The following is a 19,669-nucleotide window of genomic DNA, read 5'->3' as shown; positions in this document are numbered from 1 at the left end:
TCTTACGTTTTGAAAAAAAAAAATGGCATTGTTAAAAAACACTGAATAAATAAAAAAATATATATATTTTTAGGAATACAGTTGCGTAACAGTTTTTTTTATTGTATGAGAAAAAAGTCGGGTAAGGACAAGGAAAGTACTGTGAGAACTAGATCCTTTTATGTCGCATTATTACAAGAACAAAGTCATAAAACACAAAAAAAATCTAAATAATTGTTCAAAGTTACGTAATGTCCATCCATCCATCCATTTTCTACCGCTTATTCCCTTTCGGGGTCGCGGGGGGCGCTGGCGCCTATCTCAGCTAGAATCGGGCGGAAGGCTGGGTACACCCTGGACAAGTCGCCACCGTGGATGTACTAAGTGCTAAAACCATGGGGGGGTGGGTGGGTGAATGTTAAACAACAACAGTTGTAAAAGTAATTTTGTTTTAATGTTACAAAACAGTTGAATTGTTAAATTAACGGCGTGGTACACTTGGGAGAGTGGGCGTGCCAGCAACCTGATGGTTCCTGGTTCGATCCCCACCTTCATACCAAATTCGTCACGTTTGTTGTGTCCTTGAGCAAGACACTTCACCCTTGCTCCTGATGGGTGCTGGTTAGCGCCTTGCATGGCAGCTCCCTCCATCAGTGTGTGAATGTGTGTGTGAATGGGGAAATAGTGTCAAAGCGCTTTGAGTTCCTTTAAAAAAAGGTAGAAAAGCGCTATACAAGTATACACCATTTACCATTTATTTGTGTTCCAACACATTTAAGAGTGTTTGTGAACTGTCAAAGAGCGGTGATTATTTGTTGGTGAATAAGAGACGATGTGAGATTATCATCACACTTCAACATCTCTAACATGCAAAAGCTGCCTCTTTGCTGGGTAAGAATTGCAACTGTTCACTTCTTATGAAGAATGACTGTAGTTGAAAACAGTACAAAAAAATCAGTCATTCCACATTTTGCAGGCCTTTTTTTTTTTAAGATTGATGTGGAATAAAATACAGATATTTGCAAAAATTGCGAATTTTTTTTTAAATACAATTGAATCAACTTGCGATTGAATGCATTTGGTGTCATTGTTTTAAGTGTTCATTGTGAACGTAACCTAAAAAAACACAGGATGTCAACAACAAAAAATGGTCTATAGATGTTTTACTTGTTTTATCCCGCACCGACTAAAAAGTAAATAATAAATAAATAAATGGGTTGTACTTGTATAGCGCTTTTCTACCTTCAAGGTACTCAAAGCGCTTTGACACTACTTCCACATTTAACCATTCACACACACTGATGGAGGGAGCTGCCATGCAAGGCGCCAACCAGCACCCATCAGGAGCAAGGGTGAAGTGTCTTGCTCAGGACACAACGTACATGACGAGGTTGGTACTAGGTGGGATTTGAACCAGGGCCCCTCGGGTTGCGCACGGCCACTCTCCCCACTGCGCCACGCCGTTCCTATTTTACAGAATTATCTTAGTAAATGTGTCTAATAACATCTAAATCGCACCTTTTTTTTTTTTTCTAGTCCTTCACTCTCACTATCCTTCATCCACAAGTCTTTTATCCTCGCTCAAATTAATGGGGAAATTGTCGCTTTCTCGGTCCGAATCGCTCTAGCTACTGGTGGCTATGATTGTAAACAATGTGAGGAGCTCTACAACCAGTGACATCACGCGCACATCGTCTGCTACCTCCGGGAGAGGCAAGGCTTTTTTATTAGCGACCAAAAGTTGCAAACTTTATCGTGGATGTTCTCTACTAAATCCTTTCAGCAAAAATATGGCAATATCGCAAAATGATCAAGTATGACACATAGAATGGACCTGCTATCCCCGTTTGAATAAGAAAATCTCATTTCAGTAGGCCTTTAATTCCACGACCGTATACATCGGTATCGGTTGATATCGGAATCGGTAATAAAGAGTTGGACAATATCGGAATGTCGGCACAAAAGCCATTATCGGACATCTCTTATTAGTTACTGAATTTCAGCCAGTTTACTGTAGACACTAGAGTGGCAGTATAAGCCAAAACTCTGAGATCCTTGTCAAATTACTGTACTGTTTCAATATTATATAACTAAAATTAGTTGCAATTCCTTATAGTTGCTTGTCTGCTCTGTCGTCCACAAGTTGCAGACATTCTCTGCGTATGTTTTAAGTTTGAAAAGTGTGTGTCCATCTTAAACCCAGCAGTTTATTATACGTACGTGTCCGTTAAAAATGACTTTGAAACAACGTTGCAGAAAAGCTGTATTTGTAAATTGAGACAACGTGGAATCCACATTGTTGTTTGGGAAACGACCACATTTCAATGGTCAAATCAACGTCACAACCAGACATCGATTAAACGTTGTCAAAAAGCATGTTGTTTCAACATTGTATTTGTGTTGTAGAATATTGGTTGTGAAATGAGTAAAATTCAATAGTCAAATCAATATCACAACCCGACATTGAATCAAGGTTGTCGAAAACCATGTTGTTTCAAAGTTATATTTTTGTTGTAGAAAAGTGGTCCCCAACCACCGAACCGATTTGTACCGGGCCGCACAAAAAAAATAAAAAATAAAATGAAATAAAAATAAGTTTATTTTTAATTTTTAATTATTAAATACACATAAAGACACAATATATACATTATATATCAATATAGATCAATATGGTCTGCAGGGATACAGTCTGTAAGCACACATGATTGTATTTCTTTATGAAGAAAAAACAAAACAAAACAAAAAAAACCCGGTCCATGAGACAAATTTTCAAGCGTTGACCGGTCCGCAGCTACAAAAAGGTTGGGGACCACTGTTGTAGAATATCAGTTGGGAAATGACCACATTTCAATGGTCGAATACAGTTCCCAACCTGACGTTACCATGTATTGATTCACGTGGACCCCGACTTAAACAAGTTGAAAAACGTATTCATTTAGTGGTCAAATCTACGGAATATGTACTGTACTGTACAATCTACTAATAAAAGTTTCAATCAAAACGATCAATCAACGTTGGGTTTGTGTTGTAAAATATTGGTTTCGGAAATGACCACATTTCAATGGTCAAATCAACATCACAACCTGACATTGATTAAACGATGTCAAAAAGCATGTTGTTTCAACATTGTATTTGTGTTGTAGAATATTGGTTGGGAAATGAGTAAAATTCAATGGTCAAATCAATGTCACAACCCGACATTGAATCAACGTAGTCGAAAAGCATGTTGTTTCAACGTTTTATTGGTGTTGTACAGTATTGGTTGGGAAATGACCACATTTCAATGGTCAAATCAACATCACAACCTGACATTGATTAAATGTCGTCAAAAAGCATGTTTTAACGTATGTGTGTTGTAAAAAATGGGTTGGGAAATGAACACATTTCGATGTTCAAATCAATGTCACAACCTGACATTGAATCAACGTTGTCGAAAAGCATGTTTTTTCAACATTGTATTTGTGTTGTAGAATATTGGTTGGGAAACGACTAAAATTCAATGGTCAAATCAACGTCACAACCTGACATTGAATCAACGATGTCGAAAAGCATGTTGTTTCAACGTTGTATTTGTGTTGTAGAATATCAGTTGGGAAATGACCGCATTTCAATGGTCAAATCCAGTTCCCAACCTGACGTTACCATGTATTGATTAACGTGGACCCCGACTTAAACAAGTTGAAAAACGTATTCATTTAGTGGTCAATTGTACGGAATATGTACTGTACTGCGCAATCTACAAATAAAATTTCCAATCAAAACAATCAATCAATCAACGTTGGGTTTGTGTTGTAAAATATTGTTTGGGAAATGACCACATTTCAATGGTCAAATCAATGTCACAACCTGACATTGATTAAATGTTGTCAAAAAGCATGTTGTTTTAACGTATTTGTGTTGTAAAAAATTGGTTGGGAAATGAACACATTTCAACGGTCAAATCAATATCACAACCTGACATTGAATCAACGTTGTCGAAAAGCATGTTGTTTTAACATTGTATTTGTGTTGTAGAATATTGGTTGGGAAATGACCAAAATTTAATGGTCGAATCAACGTCACAACCTGACATTGATTAAACGTTGTCAAAAGGCATGTTGTTTCAACATTGTATTTGTGTTGTAGAATATTGGTTGTGAAATGACTAAAATTCAATGGTCAAATCCAGTTCCCAACCTGACGTTACCATGAAAAACTTATTGGGGTGTTACCATTTAGTGGTCAAATGTACGGAATATGTACTGTACTGCGCAATCTACTAATAAAAGTTTCAATCAAAACAATCATTCAATCAACGTTGGGTTTTTGTGGTAAAATATTGGTTGGGAAATGACCACATTTCAATGGTCAAATCAATGTCACCACCTGACATTGATTAAACGTAGTCAAAAAGCATGTTTTAACATTGTATTTGTGTTGTAGAATATTGGTAGGGAAATGACCAAAATTCAATGGTCAAATCAACGTCACAACCTGACATTGATTAAACGTCGTCAAAAAGCATGTTTCAACGCCGTATTTGTGTTGTAGAATATTAGTTGTGAAATGACTAAAATTCAATGATCAAATCAATGTCACAACCCAACATTGAAATAACGTTGTCGAAAAGCATGTTGTTTCAACGCTGTATTTGTGTTGTAGAATATCAGTTGGGAAATGACCACATTTCAATGGTAAAATCCAGTTCCCAACCTGACGTTACCATGAATTGATTAACGTGGACCCCGACTTAAACAAGTTGAAAAACATATTAATTTAGTGGTTAATTGTACGGAATATGTACTGTACTGTGCAATCTACTAATGAAAGTTTCAATCAAAACAATCAATCAATCAACGTTGGGTTTGTGTTCTAAAATATTGCTTGGGAAATTACCAAATTTCATTCGTCAAATCAACATCAAAACCTGACATTGATTAAACGTTGTCAAAAAGCATGTTTTAACGTTGTATTTGTGTTGTAGAATATTAGTTGGGAAATGACCAAAATTCAATGGTCAAATCAATGTCACAACCCAACATTGAATCAACGTTGTCGAAAAGCATGTTTTTTCAACTCAACATTGTATTTGTGTTGTAGAATACTGGTTGTGAAATGACTAAAATTCAATGGTCAAATCAATGTCACAACCCGACATTGAATCAGCGTTGTCGAAAAGCATGTTTTTTCAACGTTGTATTTGTGTTGTAGAATATCGGTTGTGAAATGACTAAAATTCAATGGTCAAATCAATGTCACAACCCGACATTGAATCAACGTTGTCGAAAAGCGTGTTTCAACGTTGTATTTGTGTCTGTCAAGGCGTAGACTTTGGTGGGGTTTGTTTTCCCGTGGTGCAAAATGATTGGAACGGACATGGCATAAAGGTAGTGACATCTTTAATCTTAACTCAAAAATATTACAAAACAACAAAGGGTACAAACAAAAGGCGCTCTCAGTGGAGGTTCGAAACTTGACTATAAAAACAAAAACTTGCACTGAGGTAAAACTATGGATATAAACTAAAACTTGCACAATGGCAGAACTATGAACAACTAAAACAAAAACACTTACTGTGACGAGAAAGGAACATGGATCTTTTGCATGGATACACGGGTGTGGCGGGTGAGTAGAAGGTGATGTCACCAGGCTGACTACTTGGCAACTGTGGCTTAAATAATACTGTGGTGATTGAAAACAGGTGCGTGACATGGGGGCAGGTGAAAACTAATGGGTTGGCATGGAAACAAAGCAAACAAAGAAGTGCAAAAACAGGAAGCAATGGATTCTTAAAAAAACTGAACATAACTAAACAAAACATGATCACAAGATACTGGAGCAACTTAAATCCGTCGATTGGTAAGTTTTTTTTTCGCATTAAATGTGGGCGGAAGGAAACGTAATATAGTTGCAAATGCATCTGCAGGTTATCCATACATCTCTGTGCCATGTCTGCTTTAGCTCCGGCGGTAAATAGCATGTTAGCATCGATTAGCTGGCAGTCACGCCGCGACCAAATATGTCTGAATAGCACATAAGTCAACATTAACAAAACTCAACTTTGTGATTTCGTTGACTTTATCGTTGCAAATGCATCTGCAGGTTATCCATACATCTCTGTGCCATGTCTGTCATCGCCGGTTAATAGCATGTTAGCATCGATTAGCGTAGCATGTTAGCATCGATTAGCGTAGCATGTTAGCATCGATTAGCTGGCAGTCACGCCGCAACCAAATATGTCTGATTAGCACATGAGTCAACAACAAAACCTTTAAGCTTGAGTTGAACATCAGGACCTAATTCATCAAGTTCCTAACGTTGTTTCAATGTCTTGTTCCTGCTGGGAACATTCATTTATGTTCCAACACATTTACACGTTACGAGCATTTGTGAACTGTTAAAAAAGCGATCTATGGTGGTGATTATTGTTGCGAAAGGTGAGACGATGAGAGATTATCATCACACTTCAACATCTCTAATATGTACATGCTGCCTCTGTCACGCTTTGATAAAAGGATTGGACTCAGATGCAGAGTTGGGACTTTAGACAGGCTTTTATTTTGACAAGTTCCTTTTACCTCCAAAGTCAATAAATAACATTATCTATAATCACAAAAATAAACTACTCGGCGAAAAGGTTCCAGAAAAAGAAGGAACAACCGAAAGATCACTCCGAACGGCGGAAAACACAAAAGTAAAGACGAACTATAATTGATGCCGTGTATGCTATAAACAGTATTTAACAAAAAACGCTCCAACAGGAGGACCAAAACAACATCTACACTACCTGATCTAATAAAGTATTTAACAAAAATAGTCACTCAAAAAGTTGAGAAAAAAATGAAAAAATTTTAACTGAAACTTACCACTGCGGCTGAATAACGAAATAATCAAAATCACTCTGCTGAGGAGGAAGAAAGGAAACTCAAAATGTTCATAAAGGGGTTCAGGATCAAGGGACATAAGCACAAGACAAGGCAAGGCATGGACAAAGACATGGACGCTAGAGAGCACGAATAAACGAGACAATCTGGCACAGAACAAAGGAAGGAGTGAGCTTATAAAACACATGAAGGTAACAGGGATGACGTCAGACTGATGACACAAAAGGAGAGGCAAGTGACCTGAAACGTGAGGAGAGTTACTTTTCAAATTAAAACCATAAGACAAAAAAACCCCAAAACAAGACATCCCTTATTAGTTTATTAGTTTATTAAGGATCCCCATTAGTCTACACCGCAGTAGAGTCTATTCTTCCTGGGGTCCAGGCAAAAAACATCACACAACCACAGAACAAACGATTAAAATGCAGTACAACATGATCCAACAATAAATTGTCATAATACAAAAATAGCAACAACAAATAACCAAAAAAATCCCTCACCGCGGTGTGACAGCCTCTTTGCAAGGTAACCATTTTAAAATTAAAATCTGTGCTTAATGGTCTTACCCTGGATTGTGGAGGGGGTCCGGTCCGATCCGGTGGCCATGTACTGCTCGCCTGTGTATCGGCTGGGGACATCTTTGCGCTGCTGATCCGCCTCCGCTTGGGATGGTTTCCTGCTGGCTCCGCTGTGAACGGGACTCTCGCTGCTCTGTTGGATCCGCATTGGACTGGACTCTCGTGACTGTGTTGGATCCATTGTGGATTGAGCTTTCACAGTATCATGTTAGACCCGCTCGACATCCATTGCTTTCCTCCTCTCCAAGGTTCTCATAGTCATTATTGTCACCGACGTCCCACTGGGTGTGAGTTTTCCTTGCCCTTATGTGGGCCTACCGAGGATGTCGTAGTGGTTTGTGCAGCCCTTTGAGACACTAGTGATTTAGGGCTATATAAGTAAACATTGATTGACATGTAAACTAGGAAGTAAATGTTTATGTACTACATCACCCAGAAGGCATTGCCATGAATTGATTAACGTGGACCCCGACTTAAACAAGTTGAAAAACTTATTGGGGTGTTACCATTTAGTGGTCAATTGTACGGAATATGTACTGTACTGTGCAATCTACTAATAAAAGTATCAATCAATCAATCAAAAAACCGCAGACATGAACCGGAAGTAGGTCTAAGCTCCGTCGAAGGACGATTCAAATTTGATTAAAAATAAATTTGATAGGGAAAAATGTGCTGGAAATATGCAGGATATTGTAAAATTGTTGAGGTACTGATCAATGATGAATAAAGAATGGAGAGAAAAAAAAAACATTTAACATCACTTTGACCTTTATAGAAGACTCTTGTAGGCGAAGACAAAGATGAGAAAAGCGAGACATTTTTGAGAAATAAATATGTTAAAATAAAAACCGACAGTACATGTGCACTGGATCGGTTCACAGCGACCGGAATGAGAATCAGCACCTCCAAGTCCGAGTCTATGGTCCTCGCCCGGAAAAGGGTGGAATGCCATCTCCGGGTTGGGGGAGGAGACCCTGCCCCAAGTGGAGGAGTTCAAGTACCCAGGAGTCTTGTTCACGAGTGGGGGGAAGAGTGGATCGTGAGATCGACAGGCGGATCGGTGCGGCGTCTTCAGTAATGCGGACGTTGTATCGATCCGTTGTGGTGAAGAAGGAGCTGAGCCGGAAGGCAAAGCTCTCAATTTACCGGTCGATCTACGTTATGGTCATGAGCTTTGGGTCATGACCGAAAGGATAAGATCACGGGTACAAGCGGCCGAAATGAGTTTCCTCCGCCGGGTGGCGGGGCTCTCCCTTAGAGATAGGGTGAGAAGCTCTGCCATCCGGGAGGAACTCAAAGTAAAGCCGCTGCTCCTCCACATGGAGAGGAGCCAGATGAGGTGGTCCGGGCATCTGGTCAGGATGCCACCCGAACGCCTCCCTAGAGAGGTGTTTAGGGCACGTCCAGCTGGTAGGAGGCCACGGGGAAGACCCAGGACACGTTGGGAAGACTATGTCTCCCGGCTGGCCTGGGAACGCCTCGGGATCCCCCGGGAAGAGCTAGACGAAGTGGCTGGGGAAAGGGAAGTCTGGGTTTCCCTGCTTAGGCTGCTGCCCCCGCGACCCGACCTCGGATAAGCGGAAGAAGATGGATGGATGGATGGAGTACATGTGCAATATTCAATACAGTGAAGTCATATTTGTGCGATGGCTGCAATGTAACTTTTAAATTCTTGGTCTGGTTTCCCTGTGCAGGACACCACATCCAGGGTCCCCTGTCAGGAACAACAGTGCAGGATGCGTCTGTCCAGAGGGCCACATTAGGGCAGGATATTACTCGGATTTCTGCGTAAGAGACTGTTTATGTAAGTGACTATGATAATGTTTTTGATGCACCACCTCACAAATTGTTACTGTCACTATTCTTCGTCTAATTCTCTGTCTTTGCAGTTTGTAAAGGAGCCATGGGTGAGCCCAAGATGGTGAGGAACATGCTAATACTCCAGGCTTCAGATCAGAGTTGCACCATATTTTTCGGACTATAAGCCGCACTTAAAATCCGTTCGTTTCCGCAAAAATCGCCTAATGTTCGTAGTAACTCTGGCTGTGCTTGCAGACCTCAAAGCAATTTTATTCTGTACATGTTGTAATGATAAGTGAGATCAGTAGAAGGCAATCACGCGTAAGACACGGCCCCTGTCTAGTAAATGACGCTAGCAAGTACCTGTAAGTAAGCAACACCAAAACTTTGATGTTTTATTGAGGATTTAGAACAGGGGTGTCAAACTCAAATACTGAGCGGGCCAAAATTTAAAACTGAACAAAGCTGCGGGCCGAGGTCGAACAAATTAACCTTATAATAGGGACCCAAACGAGTTTTGCATTGAATATTGACCAAGTAAGGCTTATATAACTTTATAGTGACATGCAAAATCCAGTTTCAAATAATAATAATTAAAAAATATCAATGGCATATCAAATAAAATAAAAACACAAATATAATGCCTTTTTTCGGCGGCGGGTTTCAGTTAGGGCGGGGTTTGGTGGTAGCGGGGGGTGTATATTGTAGCGTACCGGAAGAGATAGTGATGCAAGGGGTTCTGGATATTTGTCCGGTTGTGTTTATGTTGTGTTACGGTGCGGATGTTCTCCCGAAATGTGTTTGTCAGTCTTGTTTGCTGTGGGTTCACAGTGTGGCGCATATTTGTAACAGTGTTAACCTTGTTTATACGGCCACCCTCAGTGTGACCTGTATGCAGGGAAAAGAACCAAAATAAGAGCGCTGACAGTAAATAAAACACAAACACAGATGAAAAAAACTAAACATAACCGAACTGTCAGTGACAAGCCTGACAAAAACAAATTTTCTGACCTATTGGTACCTGCTGATGTATAATTGGGATCTGCATAAGTGCCGGAAATGTGCGCGAGTCCGCCGTTGTCGTCAATAAGCTCCTTCCTTTTCCCTATCCTCTTGCTGAATTCATCCTACGCATTTCTACTATAAAGTAGCGTACAGTTCTAACTTATATCTGTCAGTAGACTCGCTATGGAAGCGCTAAAAACTACCGGCGCAACAAAGAAGACCGGGAGAAAATGCTGTCAAAGTGGAGGCACATAAATAAGACCTGAATCCCGAAGCGGTTTGAAGATGGTCTTTAAAACATAATCCAAGCAATATTTTGACCGAAGAACCACCATTACATGTTATGTAGACCACAAGGTCTACATAACAGAGTGCAGATTGGATTTTAACCTATTTAAAACATGTCATCAAAATTCTAAAATTAATCTTAATCAAGAAAAATTACTAATGATGTTCCATACATCCGTTTTTAAATTTTTTCAAAAAGATTCGAATTAGCTAGTTTTTCTCTTCTTTTTTTCGGTTGAATTTTAAAGAGTCGAAATTGAATTTTATTTTATTTTTTGTGTGTTTTCTCCTCTTTTAAACCGTTCAATTAAGTGTTTTTTTCATCATTTATTCTCTACAAAAAACTTTCCGTAAAAGGAAAAAACATGTAAAACGGAATGAAAGACAGAAATACCCATTTTTTTATATATATATATATATATATATATATATATATATATGGATTTATTTATCAAAGGTAAATTGAGCAAATTGGCTATTTGTGGCAATTTTTTTAAGTGTGTATCAAACTAGTAGCCCTTCACATTAATCAGTACCCAAGAAGTAGGTCTTGGTTTTAAAAAGGTTGGTGACCCCTGGGATACGATGTTTGATGGGTAGCCAGTGGAGATGCTGCAGAACGGGGGTGATGTGCTGGATTGAAGGGGTTCTGGTGATTATCCGGGCTGCAGAGTTCTGGAGAAACTGAAGTTTGTGAAGTGACTTGTGAAAGAAACCAAACGGGAGATAGTTGTATTAGTCCAGGCGAGAGTTGGATGGGCAAAGTCGATTAATGTTTCGTAGATGAAAGTAAGCAGACCGAAATGTCGAAACAATCCATAATGTGACCCCTTTAATGCGCCTAAGATTCTGGTGCGCCCAATGCTCTGTAAAATACAGTAATCTATTCAAAATGATGACCGCAGAACAGGGGTCGGGAACCTTTTTGGCTGAAAGAGCCATACAAGCCAAATATTTTAAAAAGTATTTCCGTGTTAGCCATAATTACACGGCATAATTACACAATATTTTGGAGATCTGTGTTGCTGAATCTTTTGCAATTTGTTCAATTAATATTGGAGGAGTCACAGTAGAAAGATGGAGTTGGGAAGCTTTAGCCTTTAGCCCAGAGGTCGGGAACCTTTTTGGCTGAGAGAGCCATACAAGCCAAATATTTTAAAAAGTATTTCCGTGAGAGCCTAATAATTTATTTTTTTTAAGACTGAATACAACTAAATGTGTGCATTTTTAGAGTATAATAAGTCTCTTGTTCGTTTTAATAACGTTGTTATTCTGAAGCTAACCAACAATAAATAAAATACTTCTTACCATTAATGCGACTTCTTGAACAGGTGCGGTAGAAACCGGATGTGTGAGGCTTGTCACATAGTTTTTCCTCTGCATTTGTCTTTGTTTCCTGCCTTTAGTTCCTGTTCCTGTTTGTCTCCCTGAGTGCTGTGTCCCCTCAGCTGTGGCTGATTGAGATCTGGCCACACCTGGTGTCAATCAGCCCGCCAATATTTAGACCTGCTTTCTCATCCAATCAGGGTTGGATTATTGTCGCTAACACCTGTCGATGTCGTGCTACCACTTGTCGCTGTTCCCGTATGCCGTGGACTGCTTTTCGTCTTTTGTTCCTAGTTCCTGTTCCCTGTTTCCAATTTGTCCGTTCCTGGTTTGTGTTTTTTCTTTATATTTTGGACGTTAAATCATGTTTTCCTTTACAATGCCTGCCACCATCCCTGCATCTTGGGGTTCGTCAACAACTCAACCTGACAGGATGGATAAATTAAAATGCATGAGAATGTTTTATATTTTGAACGTTATTTTTGTGATTACCAGCGGAATTATTCATTACTTACCATTTTAAGCAATGTCAGCTAAGATTTATCTGAGAGCCAGGAGCAGTCATCGAAAGAGCCACATCTGGCTCTAGAGCCATAGGTTCCGTACCCCTGCCGTAGAACAACAGGAACGTGTTTGAAATGTAGAAAATATATATATGTTATATATATATATATTTACGGCTATCTTTGGCTCTACAGTATTTTCATACATAAGGCACATTAAAATTCAAGAGGGATATTGTGTCTACGTTACATTATATATATATATATATATATATATATATATATATATATATATATATAGACCTGCCTTCTCATCCAATTATATATATTACATTATATATATATATATATATATATATATATATATATATATATATATATATATAATGTAACGTAGACACAATATCCCTGTTCAATTTTAATGTGCCTTATGTATGAAAATAGAGCCAAAGATAGCCGTGTTAGGCTAAGTTCAAGGGTGGACCCCGGGATGCAGAGAATAGAGGCAAGGTATGCGACAAAAAAATGAAAATATTTAATAAGTCCAAAATGGTAACAAAGTGTGATGGGGCGAAAGTGCACACCATGGAAAATTTAACAAAAGTAGTCTCTTTCAGAGGTTGGCGGAATAAAGGCCAGGACACAAACAGCGTGGCAAAAATAGTTCTCTCAAAACAAGGTGGCTAGGAAACAAAAACATGAAAATATAGCCAAAGATAGCCGTGTTAGGCTAAGTTCAAGGGTGGACCCCGGGATGCAGAGAATAGAGGCAAGGTATGCGACAAAAAAATGAAAATATTTAATAAGTCCAAAATGGTAACAAAGTGTGATGGGGCAAAAGTGCACACCATGGGAAATTTAACAAAAGTAGTCTCTTTCAGATGTTGGCGGAATAAAGGCCAGGACACAAACAGCGTGGCAAAAATATTTCTCTCAAAACAAGGTGGCTAGGAAACAAAAACATGAAAATATAGCCAAAGATAGCCGTGTTAGGCTAAGTTCAAGGGTGGACCCCGGGATACAGAGAATAGAGGCAAGGTATGCGACAAACAAATGAAAATATTTAATAAGTCCAAAATGGTAACAAAGTGTGATGGGGCAAAAGTGCACACCATGGGAAATTTAACAAAAGTAGTCTCTTTCAGAGGTTGGCGGAGTAAAGGCCAGGACACAAACAGCGTGGCAAAAATAGTTCTCTCAAAACAAGGCTGGCTAGGAAACAAAAACATGAAAATATAGCCAAAGATAACCGTGTTAGGCTAAGTTCAAGGGTGGACCCCGGGATGCAGAGAATAGAGGCAAGGTATGCGACAAAAAAATGACAATATTTAGTAAGTCCAAAATGGTAACAAAGGGTGATGGGGCGAAAGTGCACACCATGGGAAATTTAACAAAAGTAGTCTCTTTCAGATGTTGGCGGAATAAAGGCCAGGACACAAACAGCGTGGCAAAAATATTTCTCTCAAAACAAGGTGGCTAGGAAACAAAAACATGAAAATATAACCAAAGATAGCCGTGTTAGGCTAAGTTCAAGGGTGGACCCCGGGATGCAGAGAATAGAGGCAAGGTATGCGACAAAAATTTTTTAATATTTAGTAAGTCCAAAATGGTAACAAAGGGTGATGGGGCAAAAGTGCACACCATGGGAAATTTAACAAAAGTAGTCTCTTTCAGATGTTGGCGGAATAAAGGCCAGGACACAAACAGCGTGGCAAAAATAGTTCTCTCAAAACAAGGTGGCTAGGAAACAAAAACATGAAAATATAGCCAAAGATAGCCGTGTTAGGCTAAGCTCAAGGGTGGACCCCGGGATGCAGAGAATAGAGGCAAGGTATGCGACAAAAACATTTAAATATTTAATAAGTCAAAAATGGTAACAAAGGGTGATGGGGCAAAAGTGCACACCATGGAAAATTTAACAAAAGTAGTCACTTTCAGAGACTACTTTTGGCCAGAACACAAACAGCGTGGCAAAAATATTTCTCTCAAAACAAGGTGGCTAGGAAACAAAAACACAACGAGGTCAAGATTAACGGGAATATGCAAAGGCAACATACCAGGGAAGCTGAATCATTGTGGCACATGTCAGAGCAGGGTTCAGGAACAATAACCGGCAGGGACCAGCTGGTGGAGATGTGCTTAAATGCTACCGGGAAGTGATTAGCAGCAGGTGTGCCTCATTGGGGACAAAAAGACTGGGGCAAGAAACTGACAAAAACCAATAGAGATGGCAGGGAGAAGACAACAAACACAACAAGCCGCTCAAAAAGACAGTGCGCCCTATAATCCTGTGCGCCCTATGGTGCGAGAAATACCAAAATGTGATTTATTTCTCAACTCTTTTCCAGCCGGGTGAAGAGTGGCAGTCCAACTGTTACATCTGCACTTGTAACAAGCAAACTCTGACAGAGGAGTGCCACCCCAGGCCTAGATTGGCAGCTCTTTGTGGCCCCAACTCTGTACCGGTGACCAATTGTTGCGGCGACCAGACTTGTGGTAAGTTTGTTGGCTTTGTTCCACTTCTACTGTGAATGTGAATGATCCGCCGGGACACGTTTGCATTTTTTTTTGTCCTCCAGTTGAGAAGACGTGCAGTTATAATGGCACCACGCACAAGGTACAGTACGTCCGCAACGAACCCTAACAGAGGACACTTGCACAGCCTTATCATCGCAAATATTAAAATAACACATTTGTGTAGCTTTGTGCTGTAAAAATTGTGTTTGTGACGTTTTGGTTTTCAAGGTACGAACCCTGTTTCCATATGAGTTGGGAAATTGTGTTAGATGTAAATATAAACGGAATACAATGCTTTGCAAATCCTTTTCAACCCATATTCAGTTGAATGCACTACAAAGACAACATATTTGATGTTCAAACTCATAAACTTTGTTTTTTTTTTGCAACTTAGAATTTCACGGCTACAACACGTGCCAAAGTAGTTGGGAAAGGGCATGTTCACCACTGTGTTACATCACCTTTTCTTTGAACAACACTCAACAAACGTTTGGGAACTGAGGAAACTAATTGTTGAAGCTTTGAAAGTGGAATTCTTTCCCATTCTGGTTTTATGTAGAGCTTCAGTCGTTCAACAGTCCGGGGTCTCCGCTGTCGTATTTTACGATTCATAATACGCCACACATTTTCCATGGGAGACTGGTCTGGAGTGTAGGCGGGCCAGGAAAGTACTTGCACTCTTTTACTATGAAGCCACGCTATTGGCTTGGCATTGTCTTGCTGCTGAAATAAGTAGGGGCGTCCATGATAACTTTGCTTGGATGGCAATATATGTTGCTCCAAAACCTGTATGGACCATTCAGCATCAATGGTGCCTTCACAGATGTGTAAGTTACCCATGCCTTGGGCACTAATACACCCCCATACCATCACAGATGCTGCCTTTTAAACTTTGCGCCTATAACAATCCGGATGGTTATTTTTCTCTTTGTTCCGGAGGACACCACGTCCACAGTTTCCAAATATAATTTGAAATGTGGACTCGTCAGACCACAGAATACTTTTCCACTTTGCATCAGTCCATCTTAGATGAGCTCGGGCCCAGCGAAGCCGGCGGCGTTTCTGGGTGTTGTTGATAAATGGGTTTTGCTTTGCATAGTAGAGTTTTAACTTGCACTTACAGATGTAGCGACCAACTGTAGTTACTGACAGTGGTTTTCTGAAGTGTTCCTGAGCCTGTGTGATGATATCCTTTACACACTGACGTCGGTTTTTGATGGAGGAATCAAATGTCTGTAATATCATCGCTTACGTGCAGTGATTTCTCCAGATTCTCTGAACCTTTTGATGATTTTACGGACCGTAGATGGTAAAATCCCTAAATTCCTTGCTGTAGCTCGTTGAGAAATGTTGTTCTAAAACTGTTCGACAATTTGCTTACAAATTGGTGACCCTCACCCCATCCTTGTTTGTGAATTACTTAGCATTTCATGGAAGCTGCTTTTATACCCAATCATGGCACCCACCTGTTCCCAATTAGCCTGCACACCTGTGGGATGTTCCAAATAAGTCTTTGATGAGCATTCCATACCTTTATCAGTATTTATTGCCACCTTTCCCAACTTCTTTGTCACGTGTTGCTGGCATCAAATTTTAAAGTTAATGATTATTTGCAAAAAAAAATAAAGTTTATCAGTTTGAACATCAAATATGTTGTCTTTCTAGTATATTCAACTGAATATGGAATGAAAATGATTTGCAAATCATTGTATTCCGTTTATATTTACATCTAACACAATTCCCCAACTCATATGGAAACAGGGTTTGTAGTCTCATGATTAGAACCAGGTGAGCGTCCGAACACCAGCGGCAGGTAAAAATCATAAGTCACCATGGCAACCAAAATCAACAAGAGTACACCAAAAAACAGGAACTAATGGAGTTCGAAACAACAGAAAATAACAAAAACATAATCCGGTCTATCTGTGTTGGCCCTGCGATGAGGTGGCGACTTGCCCAGGGTGTACCCCGCCTTCCGCCCGATTGTAGCTGAGATAGGCGCCAGCGCCCCCCGCGACCCCAAAAGGGAATAAGCGGTAGAAAAATGGATGGATGGATAATCCGGGCCACCGAACATGACAGACAAAAAAAAAATTGCAGCAAAAACAATGAGGCAAGTTTTTGGAAATGTTGACATGCTAATAACATAAAAACTATAAAACATAAATAACATTAAAATATATATATATATATATATATATCATAGTCAAAATTACTTGCAGCACAAACGAATGGGACTGTCAGAGTTAGTTGCTGACGAACCCCAAGTTGCAGAGATGGAGGCAGGCATGGAGTGACAAAAACAAACACAAGGGCTACAACAAAAAGCGCGCACGAGGCGGATAACAAACTAAGAGAGCTAGCATGGGAACTAGAAAATAAACAGAGCTTAGCATGGAAGCTAGCAAAAACAAAAAGGCCTAAAGCTAGCAGGTATCGAGCAGGAAACAGAAGTCGTACATGTAATATGAAAACAAACTTGGAAGCAGGGAACAAAAGGCAGTAAGCTACCAACCGCAATACCGCAACGCTGCATTGACAAGACATGATACGACACGTAGCAACGACAAGAGCAACAATAACCCAGCACTGACTGGATGAACAAACCAGCTAAAATAGGAGCGGGCTGATTGACACCAGGTGTGGCCAGGTGCAAATCAGCCTCAGCTGAGGGGGAAACAGCACACAGGGGAAAGAAAACAGGAAACAGACACAATAAGAGCGCTGACAGGAACTAAAAACAGGAAATACTAAACACACATAGAGGAAAAACTAAAACACAAACAAACTGTCAGTGGCAAGCCTGACAGGGGACAAGTTTAGTGAGATTTTGACAAGGTCAGAAAATATATTTTAGAACAACATAAAAACTGTGTTGTTTCAATATTTGCAATGATAAGGGGGGGGGGCAACTTCACACAGGTGTTTGTTCATATTTGGGTAATTGATATCAGGTGGGAGAGCGGTGGAAAGACGCTGCTGATCCATGTGTTGCATTAAGTTGCACGGCAGACGGCGTTCAAAAGGAGACACCAGCCTGTCCTGAGGTATTCTATTTTGTTTCTCCTGTGGTTGTATAAATATTAACTTTTTCAATCAAACGGTTGGTTAAAAGTTTATCTATGTGTGTTTGTTGCCCCAGGTGGACAAAACGTGGGATGACCAACACTGCTGTTACACATGTAAGCTCCAAGTCTATGAAAATGTTCACCTGAAAGATATTTCCCCAAACTTTTATTGAAAAAAAAAAGGGCTGCATACAGAAAATTGTAATTATGCAGGAGGTTGATACATTTTGTACATTTAAGATGATCAAATTAATCAGATGTAAGTGAATGAAAGTGACCCGTCTCCACTTGGGATGGTCTCTTGCTGGCCCCACTATGGACTGGACTCTCACTATTATGTGAGATCTACTATGGACTGGACTCTCACTATTATGTTAGATCCACTATGGACTGGACTCTCACTATTATGTTAGATCCACTATGGAATGGACTCTCACTATTATGTTGGATCCACTATGGACTGGACTCTCACTATTATGTTAGATCCACTATGGACTGCACTCTCACTATTATGTTAGATCCACTATGGACTGGACTCTCACTATTATGTTAGATCCACTATGGACTGGACTCTCACTATTATGTTAGATCCACTATGGACTGGACTCTCACTATTATGTTGGATCCACTATGGACTGGACTCTCACTATTATGTTAGATCCACTATGGAATGGACTATCACTATTATTTTAGATCCACTATGGACTGCACTCTCAATATTATGTTAGATCCACTATGGACTGCACTCTCACTATTATGTTAGATCCACTATGGACTGGACTCTCACTATTATGTTAGATCCACTATGGACTGGACTCTCTCACTATTATGTTAGATCCACTATGGACTGGACTCTCACTATTATGTTGGATCCACTATGGACTGGACTCTCAATATTATGTTAGATCCACTATGGACTGGACTCTCACTATTATGTTAGATCCACTATGGACTGGACTCTCACTATTATGTTAGATCCACTATGGACTGGACTCTCACTATTATGTTAGATCCACTATGGACTGGACTCTCACTATTATGTTAGATCCACTATGGACTGGACTCTCACTATTATGTTAGTTCCACAATGGACTGGACTCTCACTATTATGTTAGATCCACTATGGACTGGACTCTCACTATTATGTTAGATCCACTATGGACTGGAGTCTCACTATTATGTTAGATCCACTATGGACTGGACTCTCACTATTATGTTAGATCCACTATGGACTGGACTCTCACTATTATGTTAGATCCACTATGGACTGGACTCTCACTATTATGTTAGATCCACTATGGACTGGACTCTCACTATTATGTTAGATCCACTATGGACTGCACTCTCACTATTATGTTAGATCCACTATGGACTGGACTCTCACTATTATGTTAGATCCACTATGGACTGGACTCTCTCACTATTATGTTAGATCCACTATGGACTGGACTCTCACTATTATGTTGGATCCACTATGGACTGGACTCTCAATATTATGTTAGATCCACTATGGACTGGACTCTCACTATTATGTTAGATCCACTATGGACTGGACTCTCACTATTATGTTAGATCCACTATGGACTGGACTCTCACTATTATGTTAGATCCACTATGGACTGGACTCTCACTATTATGTTGGATCCACTATGGACTGGACTCTCACTATTATGTTAGATCCACTATGGACTGGACTCTCACTATTATGTTAGATCCACTATGGACTGGACTCTCACTATTAT

At 39.8% G+C, this 19,669-nt stretch overlaps 1 protein-coding gene across 1 annotated transcript in view; it reads left to right on the top strand.

Moving 5' to 3' along the window:
- Positions 1 to 19,669, top strand: part of LOC133561307 (mucin-19-like) — a 101,029-nt gene that overhangs the window by 73,333 nt on the left and 8,027 nt on the right. Inside the window, exons 37-42 of the mRNA XM_061914672.1 lie at positions 9,115 to 9,224; positions 9,310 to 9,341; positions 14,691 to 14,838; positions 14,922 to 14,959; positions 17,814 to 17,906; positions 18,002 to 18,041. Of these exons, the coding sequence (XP_061770656.1) occupies positions 9,115 to 9,224; positions 9,310 to 9,341; positions 14,691 to 14,838; positions 14,922 to 14,959; positions 17,814 to 17,906; positions 18,002 to 18,041 (461 nt within the window). The remainder of the gene's footprint in view (positions 1 to 9,114; positions 9,225 to 9,309; positions 9,342 to 14,690; positions 14,839 to 14,921; positions 14,960 to 17,813; positions 17,907 to 18,001; positions 18,042 to 19,669) is intronic.

This window comes from Nerophis ophidion, linkage group LG10 (assembly GCF_033978795.1).
Source record: "Nerophis ophidion isolate RoL-2023_Sa linkage group LG10, RoL_Noph_v1.0, whole genome shotgun sequence".
NCBI classification, from domain to species: Eukaryota; Metazoa; Chordata; class Actinopteri; order Syngnathiformes; family Syngnathidae; genus Nerophis; species Nerophis ophidion.
Note: the sequence above shows the minus strand (reverse complement) of the source record. Positions and strands in the feature narration are given on the sequence as shown.